Genomic DNA, 20,016 nt, shown 5'->3' with positions numbered 1-20,016 from the left:
CTCGCCTTTCAGTGAAGACATGTGAGTCGCTGCTGTGCTCGGACACAGAATCTAAGGCACTTTATTTGAATTATTGACAATCAGTAAAAATGATTAACACCGTCAGTAAAGCGAGGACACTCCACAGTCTGACCTTGAGCAACTGCATCAGAGAGCAAATAATGTGGGTCCACGCTTCAACATAAATTCTCGTGTAATCATCACACCGCCTCACGCTCCCTCCCGCATCCCGCGATAGCTCTCGCGCGCCGGTCGCGCACGTGCACGCGCGCTCGTGCCTCTGATCCTTCCTGCCAGCCTCTGTGTAGTCGCGTTGTCCCGCACAGCACGAGCACACGGCTGTCGATTTCAGCACGGGACGCATCCTGCACCCTCTCACTGCAATATGGCGACAGAGGTAAGAGAACCACAGCCTTTCCTTTCTTTTTTTTTTTACTGTTTTACAAAGAAAATGATCCTGCGCCTCCGTTTGTTAGTGTGTTGGGTTTTTTTTTTTTAAAAAGAAAGGTGCAGTCTTGTAAACTGAACGTCTTGCTTGTTGATTTCTGTTGCTCGTCGGCTGATTAAGTCGAGTCATGTAACGTTATCTCCACGGAGGAGAGTGTTGGTCTCACTCTCATCACTGTGTGTGAGCTCCCTGCAGACACAGATCCTCAGGTGCAGCAGAGAGCTGGACACTTCTCTCTCTAGCATGCATGTTGTGGAACAGAAGCCAGTGTCATTCAGGTGGAGGCTCAGAGCTTGGGAGACTGATGAGAGTGGTGGTGGTGGTGGTGGTGATGGTGATGGAGCAGTCAGCACCATGGACAGGGACAGTCTCCCTCTCTGTCTTTCCCTCTGTCATACTTTCAGATTAGCCTGACAAGGCTTCGTCCTTGCCTTTTAAATCCACACTCAGCTCCCTGGTGTCTCTCCGTGCCTCCAATGAATGCACTTAACATGATTGGCAACTCTTCACAGCGCTGAGCAGGAGATGCAGAGAGTCCATGACACGATGTGCTGTTGTTCACACTGTGTCACCTGGTACAACTAGTTACTCCAGGCAGCATCAACAGTGTTCCTGCATGTATTTTTAGCCTCGGTGATGCCTGGTAGCTCTCAGGCCGGCGGCACGTCTTCCCTCCCACCCCCCTTCGTGTCCTTGGTGATGTCACTTTAATGCTGAAGACATAGCATGCCTTAGTTATCATTATAATGATCTCACTGGAGGAGGCATCCATTAGTTAGGTGCAAGTTCTGGGCAGCTTAAGCTCATGCATGCAAGATGTGCTTCTGTGAGCGTGTGTTCATGTCTATTTTTGTTCCTAGCGTCCGATTAATGAAGTGAAAGAGTGAAATTGTAATTCAAGCACAGTGGTGCTGCAGGTGAAGGTGCAGTGGACAGCAAGCCAGCGAGGAGTCATGATTATTTTTTTCCTGAGCCGGCAAGACATTGGCAGAGTGGCCCTGATTTCCTCTGGTGGTCTGCCAGCGTCCCTGTCCAAGCCCCATCAATTACACGCACACACATGCATGTACGCACACACAAACATACAGCGTGTGCAACCAGGACAGATTTTATGTCCAAGGCCCATCAATTATCCATGGCATATTTAATGTGAACAGGCTGCAGCAGTTTGTAAGCAATCGGTGATTGGAGTTTGAGATGAGCAGCACAGTTTAGTTCCTGCCTCTCTCTGTCTTCCTCTTTCCCCGTCTCATTTTATATAACAAGTCATTCTGTGACATTTACCGTATGCCAAGTCAGCAAATGACCACGTTAAGTGACTTGAGTAACAATCAACTCATACTGCAGACTCTTTGTGCTGCATGGACGCTCTCTGGATCCATTAAGTCAACCACTGACAGATCCTCCTCAGTCTGTAGGCTCATCCTGGCTCGAGTTTTACGCTGTTGATGAATAATGTGTTGAAGGACAGTGATCATTTCAGGGGCTGGCAGAGGTTAAGCTCTCTACTGCAGCAACACTGTACCTTTATCCAAAAGAAGATTTCCTCTTCCAGCTTTGGTCACACAGTCCTCTGATCTTCCACCTCAATGTCATGGAGATTTGACTGTTTTGTCAGCACTGTCTAAACTTCAATGATTTATAGACTTCTGACTCGCACAGCTTGGCGGTAAACATGAGAATTGCTGCTCCCAATGGCAGAAAACCAGCTATATTAAGAAGAGATGAAAAGAGAGCGCTGACAGGAAGAAAAATGCTGTGAGACAAAACGTCCAACTCTGAATGCATTTACTGTGTGTGCTGTAATTGTGTGTGTGTGCCCTTTGCGATGTCTGCCCACTGGCAGTACTCACCCGTGCTGTCGCTACGTGTTCCTTGAGTCGGAGTGACTAAACTCGGAAACATGTCGTGGCAATGAGAGTCACACGGACCCACAGCTCCAAGCTGGAGCACATAAATAAGGGAAGGGTGTCAGAGTCGGAATAAAAGGAAATGACAAAGAAAATACGCGGAAACTAGGGATGTGTCATCAGTTAAAGTTAGCATAGAGTGGTTTGGTGTTTTACCTTCTTTTTTGTCTGCTCAGCGTGGCTATTTCCTTTTATAAAATACGAAATGCATATGTTTTTGTGAACCAGTGGCATTTCCCCTGAGGATCCCTCACGATAAAACTTTTTAATGAGCTGTGAACAGGTTGTTGTATCATATTAATTAGTAAAATATATAATGTGGTTACAGTTAAATGTCTGTGTCTTTGCCCTCCTCCTTCTGGAACTTATTCTCACTGTTTACTCCACCTCTGCACTTAATCAACATGCAATGCCTGTAACTTAAACTCAAAGTAATAGTGTGTGGGCGGACGGAGAGGTCAGACAGTGCAGCACGACGCAGGGCTTCTTAATAGAGTCCTGTGTGATCAGTATGACACTTTAACATTGCTGTCTGCTTGTGTTCTATATTTAGACACAGCAATAGACTGGATCTGAACCCCGGTCTCCCACGCAGAAAAGTAAACATCAGCACCGTGCCAACAGAAAACATTTATCTCCAAGGCTTAAATGGACACACACAAGGCCACTCTGCCACTAACATCAACACCACGTGACGGAAGATATATTTTATCAAGTCCTCTAATATCAAAGTCGAGTAGCTGTTTGGGGACGTTGGCAGCTGTAAGTAACTTGTAAGGGGGGAGAAGCTTGCTGGTTATTCGGGGTGAGGCTGGAGAGGGAGGATGCTGAAGAGTGAACGATCGATATTCAGCTGCAGAAAAGCACTTAACTACATATTTACATGTAGCATATTAGGTATAGCTATGAATAGGATGCTGATATGTAGATCTAGTGTGTTTCTCCAGTGTGTGCGTGTTGTGTGTGTGTGAGAGGGTTTAGTTCAATTGTGTCAGTATAAGAGCCTCTTCACACTGTGTGTGGGCTGAAGTTGGGCTGAGGTTAGTTAACAGGCTGTCTGAGACAAGATCTTTGGTAGTCAAACCTAAAACGGAGATCCAAGACAGCACTGTGAGACATCGAAATTGATCGGAACGACTGTTGTAGACAATCAAATTCTGAATCGACGAAAACAAACGAATGACTGATACAAAGGTAACTCCTACAGCGTCTGAAATGTATCAGAGATCCTTTATTGATGAGAAGAGGGTTAACTCGTTTAGGAAAAACTTAACTGAACTTAACTGATAACGTTGCCAAAGATCCTTGATTCATTCACTTGAGAAGATGGTTTACTCTGGAAAAGTGTGAGACACCAAACTTTGTAACAAACTGAATCTCCATCTTTTTTTCTGTTTATCGTTGAATCCTTAAAGGGCAGTACTTTTCTGTTGAACTCTGGAATCTTTATTGATATCTCAATGTTATTTGAACTTGTCTAACCCTAACGTGCAAAAAGTCCCCCGGACAAAGTCAAGCTGTTGTTGTAAAGTCCCCCTAACTTGTTAAAGAAGAATGTGAAAACGGATATGACAGGTGTCAGGGTATAATAGTCTAAGTCTAACAATAGCATAGAGCTTGATGCCCAAAGACAGAAAATTTAGGACCAAATTCCAACAATGAAACTACTGCTATATGACCTACATCCACAAACAAATCATGATGCAGACTGCACTATCAGGCAGACATTTTGTAAGTGACATTTGTGAATAAAGTTTATGAATAAACACTTACACACAATCCAAAATGTTTGAGGCAAAATGAAAAAGAGTTTGTAGAGAGCCTGGCATGAGGAAGCCCTCTGCTGTATATTCAAAACATAAAAGCAGTGCAGATGGTTGAAGCAAGCTGATGATGTGCCTCTGTTCTCATATATGATTCAGCACACAGTCATCCGACACTGGACAGCTCTCAGATCGATGTTGCACAGCCAACACTGATACTGACTGAAGATTTTATTATTGTGACGTGCTTTAAACATGCACGATCATTACAAAGTCTAAGTGAAACATCTAGCCTTTCTTCATTTTAAATGCTGGAACAGCGTGTCTCGATACGCCAACGCTCCAGTGTTTTTGGATCCCTGTTGTCAGATGTATCAGTTTTGACCTTTAATCACAACACCCCCATCAGGCCAATCAGTTTTAAACTCTGGAACTCAACTTTCCAAATTCATTAAAATCAGGGGAGTTGTGGGCGAGACATCCTGCAAGAAATGGTGTTTAGCGTTTGATCGGCAGCCTCATAGACACGTCTTCTGCCTGCTTTGCTGAGCTGTGAGTAACACGTAGCACAGAGATGTAAGACGGAGGTCAGTAGGTCAAAGACAGGCACACACCGCGATGTCCCACTGGCCTGAATGCTGTGCATGTTACTCAGTTCACTCAGGAGCCTCTGGACCGGACTCCTGTCAACTAAAACATCTACATCCTTTTTTTTCTTCCTCTTTCTTCTTTCCTTCATTGCTTTCCTCTCTTTCCCTCTCCTTACTTTAGTTTTTCTACATTTTATTTCCTTCCTCTTCCTCTTTCCTTACATCTTTACTTATCCATCTCATTCATTCCCTGTTTCCTTCCTTGGTTACATCTATGTTTCCTCTTTCCTCCAATGTTTTTAGTATCTTTTTCTTTTCATCCTACTTTTCTTATTTCCCTCCTCCCTTTCTTCAAACTCTTTTCTCAGATACACAAGTTCTTTTTACTGCTGATATCTGGTTGAGTAACACATGCAGGACCTCCACTACTAGCAGTCTTTTGCCGCACACATACACTTCCCATATCCACACACACAGACATTCTGACAGTCACGAGCAAACGACCTGTACAATCTTAATGAACCTGAGTCTCGGCCAACTGATCCTAACTTGGATAAATGATGCTCGATCGTGTGCTGATAATTGCTTCTATTAATAGAGTGACTTGTTGTTCATCATGATGGCCCGAAGATAGCGTGGGGAGGAGGGGGAGGGGGACAGAGTTAGAGAGACGAAGGAGGCAACAAGAGGGATATTAAAAGCTCTGGCAGGCATAAAGATCTAGTGGCTGCGAGATGATTTTGGCTTTTAGCTGACAAAAATAGCAGCTTGGATGCTATTCCTGGTTGCGAGTTATATACCCTATATAGAGATGAAAGTCTGGCACTGTTCTATATCTGCTTTCATGGAAGCGCTTATACAGTACATGCAGGTAATCTCATAAACACAGGCTGTGCTTGCTTTCAACGACAACAACACTGCAGCAGCTAGCCTAATGTTGGCTGTGAGAATATAATTTAGTAAATACTGTCATTTGAGGCTCCAAAATGAATACAAACCTCATGCCTCTCTCTGTTTCTCACTTGATTTTCCAACCAGTTTTGTTCGTCCCTCTCCCTCCCTCCACACTCCCACTGTATCTCTAATTACCATCCTCTTAAGGGGAGTAATTTAGATCAGCAGGAGACAAGTTACGCTGGCCCATTTGGTTGCTGCTGTATGCCTCTCAGGGGAATGGCTGTTTGGGTGTAAAACACACCATTCAGCACCAAAGTGCTGTAAAGTGGATGTCTTTCAAAGTGTTTCGCTATCACTGCAAGTGGGCCGATTGATGCAGGAGGATGCCAGAGAGAGTGTTAAATAAGCTTGCACTGATTTTGATGTAGTGACATGGTATCGTTCCCTCACTGCATGTATGTAGCCCTGTTGCGCCTGCGTTATTGGAAAAATTACGACTCAGAGCTGGCAAAACTGACTCACATGAGATCTCAAAGACTCTCAAAGGTTAAATTGCCTCAGACTCCCCGCCAGACGAAAAGCAAAAGAAAAGCAAAGATACATCTGCTCCTCTTGTTCCTACATGAATGTATTTTGTACCGCAAATTGAACTTGTCTGCTTTTCCCATCTTGTGTTCTTAGTTCCATAACCTTCAGGAGCTGAGGCACAGTGCATCGCTGGTAACAAAGGTGTTCATACAGAGAGACTACAGCGAAGGAACCGTCTGCCGCTTCCTGACCAAGTTCCCCTCAGAGCTCGACAACAGGGTGAGCACAATCACAAACGCACACTGACGTATGCACACAGAAGCAAATGTGATATGTTGGCGAACTCACCTGAAACGACACCTTCACTCGCCGAGACAGGAGGAGTGACGGCTTAGTGTAGCTTCGTACCATCAAAAGTGTCACAACTACATTAAAGCTCGGCTAACTATTGTGTGGTAAGAAGAACGTTTATTTAAGTTACTAATTAGCTCTTCTTACCTTCAGCTCCTGTGAATGCTGTTATGTAAGGTTGTTATTGTAGATTTGTTCAGCAATTAGCATCGGAATCAGACAATCTACACTCAGAGCAAGAAACACAGAGGCAGTCAGTGTAATGGTAGCATTTAAAAACAGAAATATCATTTGCATCACTTCACTGTCCCCGCTCTCTATCAGACACCGCTGAATAATCTTCATTCTGCAAGTGAGGTGTGTGTGTGTGTGTGTGTGTGTGTGTGTGTGTGTGTGTGTGTTCCTAAAGTCCGAGTGTTTTGTGTTGAGCAGAATGCTGGTATGGTTGGCAGGCTGTTTGATGGCAGCTTGCTCTCACAGTTAACACTTTTCACTCTTGCAGTCCTTATGGTGTGTGCTTGCCTCCATATCTCCACCTGTTGTTTGTGTCTGTAAGTAGATTGAGCGAACGTTGCTCGAGGAGACGGTGAAGACGCTCAACTCTTACTATGTGGAGGCTGAAAAAATCGGAGGTCAGTCGTACCTGGAAGGATGTCTGGCTTGTGCGACAGCTTATATCATCTTCCTCTGCATGGAGACCCGCTATGAGAAGGTAATCAATTGATGGCCATAATACATACCTGTGGACCAGAATTAAATAACTGTGAGACACACTTATTTGTTTTCTTTGTAAGAGCTACTTCTATTTCTGTCTAAATACTAAGAGAGGCCAAAAGGTATTGTCATGGGAGACATTTTGAAAGAAAAGCATAGGTGTAAATAATAAAATCACCGATTTGGCTGAATTCCATGTAGCTTCTAGCTAGAGTCTGGTGTTGTGCTCGCTGGCTGACACTGTAACACTGTCATGGCACACTGGGACACTTGAATAGAGTCGAGCCACCATTAATGTTAGCGACACCTGTGCATTTCCAACTCTGACAGGTCAAAATGTCTCCTGGTAAAATGTGTCTGGTGCCCTCTGGCTCCAGCTCCACACACACACACACACACACACACAAGAAGGGTAACGACCTTTTCATCCTCGTAAAAGAAAGCATACTTTCCAAAATGTCGATTACTCCTCAAAGCCTCCATAGTTTGCATAACTTTAATATTTCCCCAGAGCATACCAGGCTTGACTTTTTATAGAGCTTGTTTTGGTATGGAGACTCAGTGTTCTGCTCGTTCTGCAGCTAAAATAAACCTGACATAGACAGAGACTGCAGCCGCATAGCGCATTCTGCAGCCCAGAGATAATATTTTATTGAACACAGAGCAAACCTGATGGAGCCTTATGGGGAAAAACACTGTCTGAGTGGACTGTAAATAAAGAAAATAATAAAAAAAAATCAATCCATCCTTTTATAGCCTGTGTTTGCTGTTGAGGAGGCTATAGAGTCTATGCTAGCATCTTCCACACAACTGCTACAACCCGGATTTCGAAAAAAGTTGCGATGTAGAATGCAGTATGTGATCCTAAACAACTCACAGCCGTCTGAAGCTCCGTCAGTTGCTCGGGGAGCCGCGGGCCTTCACCCTCCGTCGTACGCCTGCACATCACTCCACCCTCTTATGGCAGATGTGTACGCTGCTCTCCTGCATTCCCGCAGCAGTTCCAGGGAGACAGATATTCTTTCTGTTTTCATTGTATTTCACACAGCATCCCAACTTTTTTGGGAATGAGTAGCACATATAGACACAACCAATCACACCCCCAGGCGGTTTACCAATACTGCATGTCTTAGTACTGTGGGGGAAAACAGGAGCAGCTTGAAGAAATGCACACAGGCCCTGAGAGAACACACAGTCTTCACACTGAAAGGAACCAGCAGGCAGACGGTTCAAACCAGGACCCTCTTGGACTAATTTAATATTAAAAAATGTTAATATTAAAACATATTAAATCAGATCTGGATCCTGATAGTGCACAGTAGAATAGTAATATCATTGTTAGAATGTTTAATCTCAACTAATATTCATTCACAGCTGCTTATTATAACCCTCAGTGCTCATCCACAAAGCCTATTTACTGCCATATTTGTCCATTTTTACTGAAGCCAGCTCTCTCTCACACACGAAAGCATTCGATTTTCATGTTCTAATGCACTCTGTGGTCAGAACGCGAGGGCAGCGGAGCCAAAAAACAGGAGATACCATCTGATTCTCTTTTGTACGATGTTCCCCTTCAGCTGTGCGTCCACCATTAAAACTCGCTCGGAAGCCCACACCTGTGTGCCGGTGGGCAACACACGGCACGCCAACTGTGACACGACATTTACCTTCATATCTTCATGAGCTGAAACAAGAACACATACACAGAGTCACACACAGCGAGTTCCAGTGTGACTGCGTGGGTACCTGCCGGGGCTTTGGTCCCAGCATGCCTCACTGTTCTGATCTCTGTCACCCACAACTTTCATCTCCCTCGTCTTGTTGCGTTTTGTCAACATTTCTTTATCAAAGCAGTGCACAGGAACTGGGAGCTTGACCAAGAAGCACAAAGGGACTTATTGCTGCATTGAAGCCATGCAGAAATGTCCTGGTCTGAGGCTCCTTTCATCTCCCTCTCAGCTGGGTGCCGCTCCATTGAGACGCTCAGATCATATCAGCCCCACAGGAGAGTTGTTTATTTACTTGTTTAACTTCATCATCTCGGCTGAATGACGTTATGACTGACGATGATCAAATATACCCACCCAAGTCGGCGCTGCGTGTCCGAGTGTGTGCGCTGATAAGGGGGCCACACACAAGTGAGCATGGATCAGTGTTCAGACTCATTGGAGCACCCAGAGCCCTTGAAGCTTATATCTCACCCTATCAAAGGACACTGATTACTCCCAGCATGTCAGAACAGATACATGTGCATACAAGCATTCATAAAGCTCCCCTCACGCATAGTGTGTTCCCGCCGTCTCCTACTTTTCTCCTTCTATTATTCGCAAGAATTTGGCTGCACACATGGGACCCACTCAGACACATGTATACACACATCACTGGTGATATAAACAACTTTCATTCGAGCCGCGAAGTACACACTCGAAACATGCACGTGAAACGAACTGTGACACCTTCGCTTCTTAGGCGATATGCACACACTCTTACAAAGCTTTTCCCCGAAGGGCCGTCGTCACACACATGCCAGTACAACAGAGGCACAGCTTGTATACTTGACTGTCATATTGTTAAGCTGAAGAGGATTGAGCTGCCCCGAGAGCTCGCTCCGCGCCGAAGGATTGGCCTTTTCCCTGCACCACAATAAACCTATTAGTCAGGGCTCTGCTCTGTGTGTCTCTGCTTCCTCTCAGCGATATTTGACTCTCTTTGATGGAGTTTTGAACAAAAGACACAGTTTGCATTGTGTTAAAAAATGTGTGGATACACTGTCATTGTTCCAAGCCAAATACTGATTGTTTTCTGCTTAGGTATACTTGACATAGATCTGACTGATTTAAAGCAGCCCAATGGAGCGAACCACTTCCTTTTGATGGCTTCTTAAATGGCTTTTCACTGAGGAATTCCATGACTTGTTTGCTTGTAACACTATCCAGACATTACATTGCAAAAGTTTCTTCTTCTTCCAGTGGGAGACTAAGTATTCTTCTGTGGTTTAGTCTTCACTAGCAGGGGTCACCATATTAGCAGCTGTGCCTGCAGCTGTAAGAGGCCTTTGACATCCCCGAGGAGCGCTGCTCAGTGTGTTGCTCAGTCTCTATTGTTTTAATCTCTCAAGGCTGAGAGTGCCGCATTGACCTTTAGTTAACTTACAAAAGAGAATGTGAGTCTGTCATGTTGAATAAATCAGTTACACAAAAGTTGCATCCAAAGGCGGCTTACTTCAAAGGGTACATGTATCTTCTACTGTAACTTGAAACCCATTATATCAGTTTTACCGTACTAACTTATTGCTTTTTACTTAATACTTATCAATTTCATTGATAACACGGTTGCTTACAAAGAAGCCTGGTAAGAAGCAGGAGTGGTCAGACAATCGTAAACATTTTTTTTATCAACCTGTAGGTTAGCCAGATTTTCATGTACAGTCAGTTTCAGTTTAACCTCCTAATAAAGTTGTTGATAACAGGACTCAACTTTTGCTTATTTACAGCTTGATCTAGTCAATCAATCATGTTTCTTGCCCAATCGGACTTCATTTTAGCAATGTGTCTGTGCTAAAGCTACAAATGTGACCAAAAGTTGTAATAAACCAGTTTTCCTTTAGAAAAAGTTTAGTTACCAGCTGTTTTTGATAATCGATAAATCGATTTGAATCGAGTCTTTGGATTTTGGATTGTTGGTTGGACAAAATAAGCAACTTGAAGACTTTCCATCTGGGAAATCACAAGACAGACCAGGGGGTGCTGAAAGCTTTTCCCAAAACCAAAACTTAATGGTGGGCCACAGGCCACAAGCAAACATCTTTTGAATAATATTGTTAAGATGCAAAATGGGACAAAGATCCCAAATTCCCTTGTAACTCTGTCCACCATCCTCAGATATCAAAATGATAAATAATGAGGGATCCTGCATATTTAAGAAAGGTTTTACCTCACAAAAACACCAGAAGCAGTTCAAGCATTCAAGTTTTTGGATTCATGTTTGTATTGTTCTTGCTAGAAACATCTGGTGAGCCAAATCGACCTTATGGCAGGCAAACATTGGCCGGCGGGCCCCACTTTAGGCAGCCCTGTTATAGACTAAACAATAGATTGATGTATGAAAATAATCAGCAGATTCATTGATTATGTATATACAGCAGCGTTGTTGTCAAGACCGCCTAAGATCAAGTCATAACCAGGAGCAGAGAGTATAGAGACCGAGATAAGACCACTTTGAGGGGTTGGGACAAATTCAAGACCAAGACCAGTGCAGTCCAACACTGCATTACACACTTGCAAACCAAAGGGCATAACTAAAATTGACCTGAAAGATCCACCTTCATATTAAAACACCAACTTTTAAAGCCATGTATACTATATCTGCATACATGTAAGTGTACCATTGAAAAATGTCTTGACAAAATAATCAGAAAGCATTGAAAAGGTGAATTTTAATGTGGGAATGTTACTTTGGAGGGGGCTGAAATCACCTGAACCTTTTTTATTCAACACTCCTTTTCCATGTTCTACCATCCAATATAACACAAAACAATTTCTGGTGCAGACATCAGGTTTATGACTCTCGTCGTCCCATAGAAACCATCATTAAGTACAGAATGTATCAGACAATTCAGTGATATCCCTTCAGTTGTGGTCTTGAAATAAATTCCAGATTCCTCTTTGTCTGAGACTCAGATAAGGCCCAGTAAGAATGTGGTCGAGAAATTCAAAAAGTGGTTTTGAGACCAAGGCTGATGTTGAGTACTACAACACTACTATAAAGTAGAATGTAGAATATGAAATGCTGTTGTGTGATATGAATGTTTGTTGATTTGGCATAGGCACACAGATGAACTAAAGATTGCACATGCTTTTTGTGTGCATGAGACCCAGTGGAGTGTGTTGGTGTAGCTGATTGACATGGTTAGGCAGAGATCATTGGAGGCATGGCACATCAGCATTGTTAGTGTCCACAGAGGCATAGCTGAGGCTGAATAAGCTGCTCTAATGATGCCACTTTAGCTAATATCACTGCATTTAGCATCACTGGCCATCAGTCAGCAGTCATTTGCTTGCTATCAGCAGCAACCCTTGGAAAACATCACAGTGCATAGCTTTTCTTAAACACTCTTCTACTCTCCAGGGCAAACTGTGTGTGCAGGAGAATGTATACAGGCATGCTTGTTTGCATTTGTGTGCCAAAGCACGGTCTGAACTTAGTGCTCAGCTTCACACCACTGCTGCTCTGTGGTTTTTCGCACACTTGATGCAATGCGCACTTGCGAAACCGAGAAGAAGTTCAGTGCCAACGCTGTCTAAATAAACTGTCCACCTCACATTGCAGAGTGTCTCCAAATTGCCCCGACAGTTAACCAAGCCGTGACATTTAGCCCGAGAGAGCCATCTTTGGGATTCCGAAGCAAAAAGCTTCCAAATGGAAAACTTCAAAAAGAGAAAAGCTCGGGCTCGTCAATTTTAGTAATTCAATTCCTTGAACCACAGTTGGAACTATGTATAAAAATAACTGCTGTACTTAGAGCATAATGGAATTACTTTGAGTTTAGATTATAATGTTCAGGAAAAATAAAGACGGCCAATGACTCGAGAGACTCAGTATCATATGCTGCATGCTAACTAAGTGCAGAAGGACTGCAAACTCATTTCTTCCATTTTTTAATTTCTTCCATTCAAGACAACACAGGAGGAGCTTAAAGTTGCTGCAGGCCTGCTTATATTTAGCCTCTCTTAGATGCATGGTTATCACATGTAACACAGAGTGCCAAAGTAATTTGCAGTTGATGTCAGTTCAGATTATTCTCTGCGGGGCCACATGTTCTGCTGGTTCTAATCAAATCTGAATTATCTCTAAATGTCCATCTTTTATTTTCTACCCCTCTCCACCCTCCTGTTTTATTCCAGGTGCTAAAGAAGATATCGGGCTACGTCCAGGAGCAGAATGAGAAGATCTACGCTCCGAGAGGTCTGCTGCTCACTGACCCCATAGAGAGAGGAATGAGGGTTGTATCCTTTGCTCATCTGCTGCTGTTCTCTCCAGAATAAAGTACGAGAAAGGCCCAGGCATGACAGGCAGAAGATAGATGGGAGGTGGCAGCAGTTTAGTGGTTGGAGAAACCAGGCTTTAAGGCTTTAAGAATCACTGGAACTGCTAGAAACATCTGGGTTGAATATATGGATAAAATACCTCCTCTTCCTCATATATTACCATCAAGCTGTCCTTGAACAAGGCACTTGAACTCCAGCTGCCGCAGAGGAGCTGTTCAATGGCCAGCTATCATTCCCGGGAGTAACTATGAAGCAGGGCAGGGCTGAAAAAAGCATGCATGCTCTGTCAAATGTCCTTTGGATACGAAAGGTGAACAGAACAGGGTAATGTGATGAATCAGCACCCTAGGGTGTAGTGATTTCTTTGCTCAAGCCTGTTTTATCATTCCAGAATAAGATGCTCTATCACAATCTTTTCAAATGTCTCATCAAGTGTTGTTTTATAGTTGAGTTGCTACATTATAAGCCCCGTCTCTCTTTGTTAGTGGCACCGATCCCAGCACGGTTCCTCGTGTAGTCTAAAGGCGGAAGAGGGGAGAGAGAATGTGTCCAGCAGACCATCACACCAGCCTGGCCCAGACTCACAGAACAGGCTCCATGTCACAGAGCCAACCTGTTCCCAACACTTATTAGTCAATACACGCCTATACAATACGGTCTGTGTTTGTGAAGGCTAGTTAGGAGACCTCATTCTCGAACAGAACAGCATAACGTGTCTTACTTGTGCCAATTCAGTTGTGCCGATGCCAGGCAGCTGGGTCACACACTGTCACTACAAAAAGCCTTAAACAAAGAGAGAGTACGAGGTAGGAAGAAGGGAAACGTGACAGGAAGGAGGGAGAGGGAGAGAAATGAAGATGTAAACTAGTGAAGTAAACAAGATGGGATGAAGGGTGTAAAGGCAGGGGGAGCTCTAGCAATAAGCCTTCATTTTTTATTGTTACATTTAAATCTTTTACTGTTACTGCAGTGCCACCATCTCATTAAATGATACAACTTGGTACTTTATAATAGTGTGAGGTTATGGAATTTATGAAATAGAAAAGTTAAAAAGTGGTGGTGATTAATTTAGATATTTAATTTGATGTGTTGAATCTTCAAAAGTTTATTTTAAGTCTATTTGAAATGTTAGCAAATGTGTATTTTTAGCCAAATAAGTAAACTGGTAATTGAATCAATTACGATGTAGGCGTACCAAGAATGTTTCTTGTGTCAATAAAACCAGATAAAGTATCAAACCACCTGGTCGAAGGCATCAGAATACATGAAATGATATCTACTCTATTTAAAAATGTTTATGGGAGAACCCCCAAACCTCTGTTAAAATTGTCCCACCCGCATTTAAAAGGCTTCCTAAGGCCTTGTTGGAACCCATAGTTGTAGGGCCAACAGTCCATCTTGGCCTTGCGCAGACAAAATTACTTTTACATTGACTTGTCTGTCCCAGACTATATTTTGATATGAGAGTTAAAAACCATTTAAGCAGACAAAACCACACATCCAGTTTGAGTGATACTGAGACACATCCTGACCTTGTCATGATTTGTTCCAGATGCTACATGTTTCTTTTTCAAACATGCTTGATTTTATTGTGGCCAAAACCAAGATACAATGGTACCTTGGAGAGGCATCTGAGAATGGAAAAAGGCAGTATCCAATGAGAAATCAACAGGATACCCGGGGGGAGGAGAAAATCGAAACATCTCATGAGTACACTTCATCAAAGATCGGTTGTTTGGTTGTGCACCCACACTAACATAACAGCACTTAGAGATGAAAAATGTTGTGTGAATAACAAAAAAACAAGGATTTTGAAAGTCCTTTAGCCACCAACACTTTCTCAACCCCGTATTTTGATATTCTCTTCTTCATGATGATCCTTGACGTAACGTGTCCTCAGCTAGAAGTCAGCGTGTTTGAAGACCGGGGCTCGGGCAGCTCCAGTCCCAGCAGCAGCATGTCGTCGGCAGGCAGCGCTCGGTGACTGGAGGGGCAGCGCCAGGCTTACGGGTACCACCACAGGGGCAGCGGGACGCTTACCAACATCCGCATGCTGAAACATGAGAGCACCAGGTTCTAAGACAAGTGCTGAGAAAAAAAGGCGAGGAGGTGATCCACAGCATTCACACTCTCCTCTGCTGCGGCCTTCGACGTACCACCTCGAGAACAGGAACTGGCTTACACAAACACACTGGATACGCAACAGAACCAACACAAGTACAAGCCAACATCCAGGGTGTCTGTGAGGGAATATCCTTCACTCTCCAACAGCTGTCCGAACCAAAATAATCATCATTTCTTTTGTTCTTATTTCCCCCCTCACATTTTCCCTCATTCCATCACGTCTGTTTCCATGAGTCACACCGTGATTCAGCGGGCTTATCCAACGGGACGTCAATGCTTGATTGTTCTCAGTAAGGGTCACTGTCACAATGTCGATCTGCACCGCAGTCCATGCAGCAGCACTGAGATCTGGAAGGAGGAAAACTACCCGCCTCCTGGGAGACGAATGTTCTCCGGTCTCGCTGAATGATTGCATTCATGTCAGGTGGGTCGGGGTCAAGCCGCTTTGAATGCTGGCAAATTGGGCCCGCTGTGGGACCGGTTGGTTCTATGCTCTGTTCACATGCACTTGGCTTCAGTATCAAACAGCTAACAGAGAGCACCTTGGCTTATTTATCCTCTTCATTCACAGCAGTGGATACTGGTGATCCACATCACAGCTGTAGGTCACCACACTCCTACGCACACACACACATGCATAGAACCGTGCCCAAGTGCTCATACAGACACATACGAGCGAGAGACATGCGTACATACACACACTTGTGGCTCTCGGCCATGAATTCCTGCACACACACACACATACTCTGGCGGTTGCGGAGTCGACCCAGCTAGACAATACTCTCTGTGGTCTCAGCTCATTGCAAGCAAACCCAGGCCCGTGGCCGTGCGCATGTGTATCTGGTGTGTTGTGGGCGTGCATGTGCGTGTGCCATTAGTCCCAGCCTCAACTAGTGTGAGATGAAAGCTCACTTGATCATTAAGAAGATGTCGGAGAACAAAGATCAGCGCTATAAATGAGAACCGAACACACTCTGACACGTTTGGTTCTGAGGAGACTGAGGCAGGGTGGGTTGTTATCTCTGCTGCTGTTTGATCTGTGTCGGTGCATGGAAATTAATGAAAAGTGTGTGTAGGAGAATCAGCACACACAGGGTTCATTACCTGAACTTCTTTAGTCTGTCGGCAGCTTGTGTTTATTTTAAATCCAGACTATAATGATTAAATAGAATGTGTTGCATTCGACTTGCACGCCACAATACTGTAAGAAATGAAGAGATGTGTTGATGCAGAGGCAGATTTAACATTTCTATCATCAAAGGCTTGTAGTTCATTAGTGTTTTTTTGTTTTTTTAAAATCTGTTTTCCATTATCAGAAAGATAGGCATCAGTTTAGATGTCATCTTGTCAGTGATCCACAGTTGTAGCTCCCTCTAGGGTCAGACTGAGGAAGTTCTGAAAGAAAAATCACCAGAAACATTCCACCTTCTGCTCCGTAAGGAAACACAATATTCATCTAACATTGCCTTTCTAATATCGTCAGTGCACACAAGACAGAGCAGCCTGAGGATCATTAATTCTGTTTTTTAGGAAAATAGTTAATCGGGTCTGACTAACATGCGTGTGTGTGTGGAGGCTGACGAGACAAAAGATGATCATTATGTAGCAGAAAAGTTGATGCCGGTAGACAGCACACCCACACAAACGCCTAACACAAGACAAGACCTCCTGAAAACAACCTAAGCCCTGTTTCACTGTCTGCATATTTTATTTCCGTTGCCACAGTTTCTGTCTCCATTTTTAGCTCTGTTTTTGTTAAACTCAGTCATTAACATGATCTCTTAGTTACCTGTGGGAGTGTAGCCCTCAACTCTTCTTCAGCCGAGTCGTCAGCTACAGTATGAGCAAAACCCTCAGCCTGATCCCCTGCCTTGCGACCAGCCCTGTGTACTTTCACCAGAGCAGCAGTGTCAAGTTGAAGTTAAACTACTCACAGGAAAGTCATTGTAGATGCAAAGACTTTTTGATTCACCCCAGTGGATAGTTTAATTAAAACTCGACATTTTAATACCTGGATGAATGAGACGAACCTACTCACATTTTACCACAGCAGTTGAGTTCAGTCGTGCTTGTGTTCAGCCTCCTGTGCTTTTCGATGCCTTCATGTTTCATCCCAGTGGAATGGATACCCAACCTGGGGCTGATGGACTGATCAATTTACAAATGACTCAACACTGCCAATAAGCGAATAAAGGAGCTCATTGGACAATGTATAAAGAAAAAAAACAATGAGTGATTCTGAACTGTGCAGCAGAAGAACTGTACCATACATGCTCGTCTGAGTTTGTAAAGTGTAAAGAGGTGGATCCAAATGCCATAATGCTATTTAATTCCAAAACATCTTTGGTGCCCAGTATTAGTCCCTAAATACATTTTTGATGTTTTAATATCCTCTCTAATTTGGGCATCAAGTGACAGAGCAGCTATAAAGCATACCGTCTGTACAGCTGTCAGCTGCTTTGTAGTATCTTCTGGAAAATGAAGATAACATTTTGTTTTCGTCCGAGAAGTGTTGACGATGTAGCTTATGATGTTGTTGTTAACAACGTCAGTTATTGTAGTGGAGGTAAATAGAGGGGTGTTGATGATGATGATCCTCAGGGGAAAAGTGTAAAATGTGCCAAATTCAAAGGCTAAAGTAAAGGATAGGTTCAGGTTTAAACATGCTAGCAGCTTTAGGGATTGCAATGATGCTGTGACATGAAATTTGGCTCAGAAATCTATGGTATTCAATGAAAATTAGTAATTCCTTCCCTCCCTACATCTGCATTGATTTATTAAAGAAAAGGTTGATGTTTTCTCTCAAGACAAGCAGCTTCAAAAACTCAGGGTTGTGTCTTGAGAAAGGTTTTTGCGACCGAAACTTCAACCTTTTCTGTAGTATTTAATTCCTTGCACCATAAAAAAGCAAGTGGTGTGCATGTTGCCTTTGACTCAGATATCTATGGTGCCAACAGACTTTTTCGTGATCCCCTGACTTTTCCCTAACTTAGACTTTTCTAAGTTAATTAGTTAGTTAGTTAGTGAGTTAGTTAGTTCAGAGATACACATTCCCTTCAGTTTGAATTGTAATTACTTGGGTGATCCCTCGACTAGAGCCATCACCAAGTGAACATTGTGAGTTGTCTAATGTGGTTTATGACTAGATAATAACATTCCCATGAGCCTCAGCTGTACTTTGTATTAACTGCTAATTAGTAGATGTTAACATGCTAACATGCTGAACTAAGATGTCGAACATTTTACCAGCTAGAATAGCATTTTTTCATTGTGAACATGTTAGTATGTTAACATTAGCATTTGGCATTATTGGTGTCTAAGTGCAGCCTAGGTCCTGTGTGTAGGATGTAGTGGCATCTAGCGAAGGACATTCAACCAACTGAATACCCCTCGTCTCATTCTTTCCTACAGAGACCACTGAAACATGAAAAGCCCTGTTTCGTTTCTCTGTAGATCAAAGGGACTCATTCTAAGGTAACGAAAACGCAACAATTATTAGTAATGAACATGTAATTATGAATATTACATTCCATTTTTGTTGTTTTAAAAAATACTAAATATAATCTGAACCTATCCTTTAAGACTGAGGTGAAAAAGAAGCACTGTGTGCCAAATAACAAGGCGTTATGTAGCTTGTTCTTCCTGTAACGACTTCTTTGATTAATGAAGACAACCGAGGGAGAGAAGCTTGTGATATGGTAGTAATGTATTCTCGTAAGAAGATGTGCTCTGAGATATCAGTACATTATCACGGAGCAGATTAAATGTTTGGTCCTTGAACCGCTATCATGCTGAATATCAAGATAACCTCTGTGCCACCACGTGGAAGAGCAGCAGAGATTTAAAACTTGTGGACCAAGTGATGATGTATAGTCCTTTTCAGTATGTAAATTCCCACATGTCATATATTTAACCTGTACTGTATTTGAGAGTGCAGCAGGATCAGTAATGTCTGTTATGCTGTTATAAGTGAGAGATCATTCATAGTGCAATATGATGTCTTCCTGATGTAGAAGATGCCGTGTAGAGTCTGAGTTCTGAGCCGTTCTGCCTCGGGGAGACTAAAACTGCATTGATGTTTAATGCTGCATGATGTGTGTGTAAACAAAGCGAGTACCAGATGACAAGAACTGAAATCCCCGATCAACAAAGTCCCTCGGTTGAGCTGCTGTGAGAGAGGAATTTCTATCTTATCTTGGTGTTATCTGTGTGTTTACATCGGATTATTTACATATTTATTGAAATGGATTCATGTATATTTTTTCTCAAAGCTGATTATTATTCAATGCCTGGGGAGAAGAGTCTCAACTGTCTCCAAGAGATGAATAAAGTGTCTGATGAAGTTGATTATTGTGTCTGCAGGCTACTGTTTGTATCCAACGAGGTTCAATTCATGTTGTTGTTTAGAAACCCGACCCATGCTGCTCCGAGTTCATGTGAGGATCGATCCCTCTCTCAAACACATTTCTCAGGATGTCTACAGCAGAAATACCACAATGAGTCAAGAGTATGAGTTATCTACAATTTGTCAAAGTAAACTCTTGGGCCATGAGCCTCAGCTGCCTCAGACTTTGGTGGTTTCGTTCTGCACATAAATGTGTCACTTTTGGTTAAATATTACAATAGCTGGGATGCAAAGTCACT

At 43.1% G+C, this 20,016-nt stretch overlaps 1 protein-coding gene across 1 annotated transcript; it reads left to right on the top strand.

Moving 5' to 3' along the window:
• Positions 1-292: 292 nt before the first annotated feature.
• On the top strand, positions 293-19,719 carry golga7bb (golgin A7 family, member Bb). The gene is made up of 5 exons (XM_084376160.1): positions 293-397; positions 6,290-6,415; positions 7,047-7,199; positions 13,105-13,206; positions 15,149-19,719. The coding sequence occupies exons 1-5, from the start codon at positions 386-388 to the stop codon at positions 15,230-15,232; spliced, it is 477 nt and encodes a 158-aa protein (XP_084232286.1). The 5' UTR covers positions 293-385; the 3' UTR covers positions 15,233-19,719.
• Positions 19,720-20,016: the final 297 nt, after the last annotated feature.

Source organism: Pagrus pagrus (genome assembly GCF_965226575.1).
Source record: "Pagrus pagrus genome assembly, chromosome: 15".
Classification (NCBI taxonomy): domain Eukaryota; kingdom Metazoa; phylum Chordata; class Actinopteri; order Spariformes; family Sparidae; genus Pagrus; species Pagrus pagrus.
The sequence above is the reverse complement of the archived record's forward strand: the minus strand, read 5'-3'. Positions and strand labels throughout refer to the sequence as shown.

What these genes read in the sequence shown, in the direction of transcription:
- golga7bb (XM_084376160.1), top strand. An exon ending in CCTCAGAGCTCGACAACAGG is followed by an intron (nt 6,416 to 7,046) that starts GTGAGCACAATC and finishes GTCTGTAAGTAG; the next exon opens with ATTGAGCGAACGTTGCTCGA. An exon ending in TGGAGACCCGCTATGAGAAG is followed by an intron (nt 7,200 to 13,104) that starts GTAATCAATTGA and finishes GTTTTATTCCAG; the next exon opens with GTGCTAAAGAAGATATCGGG.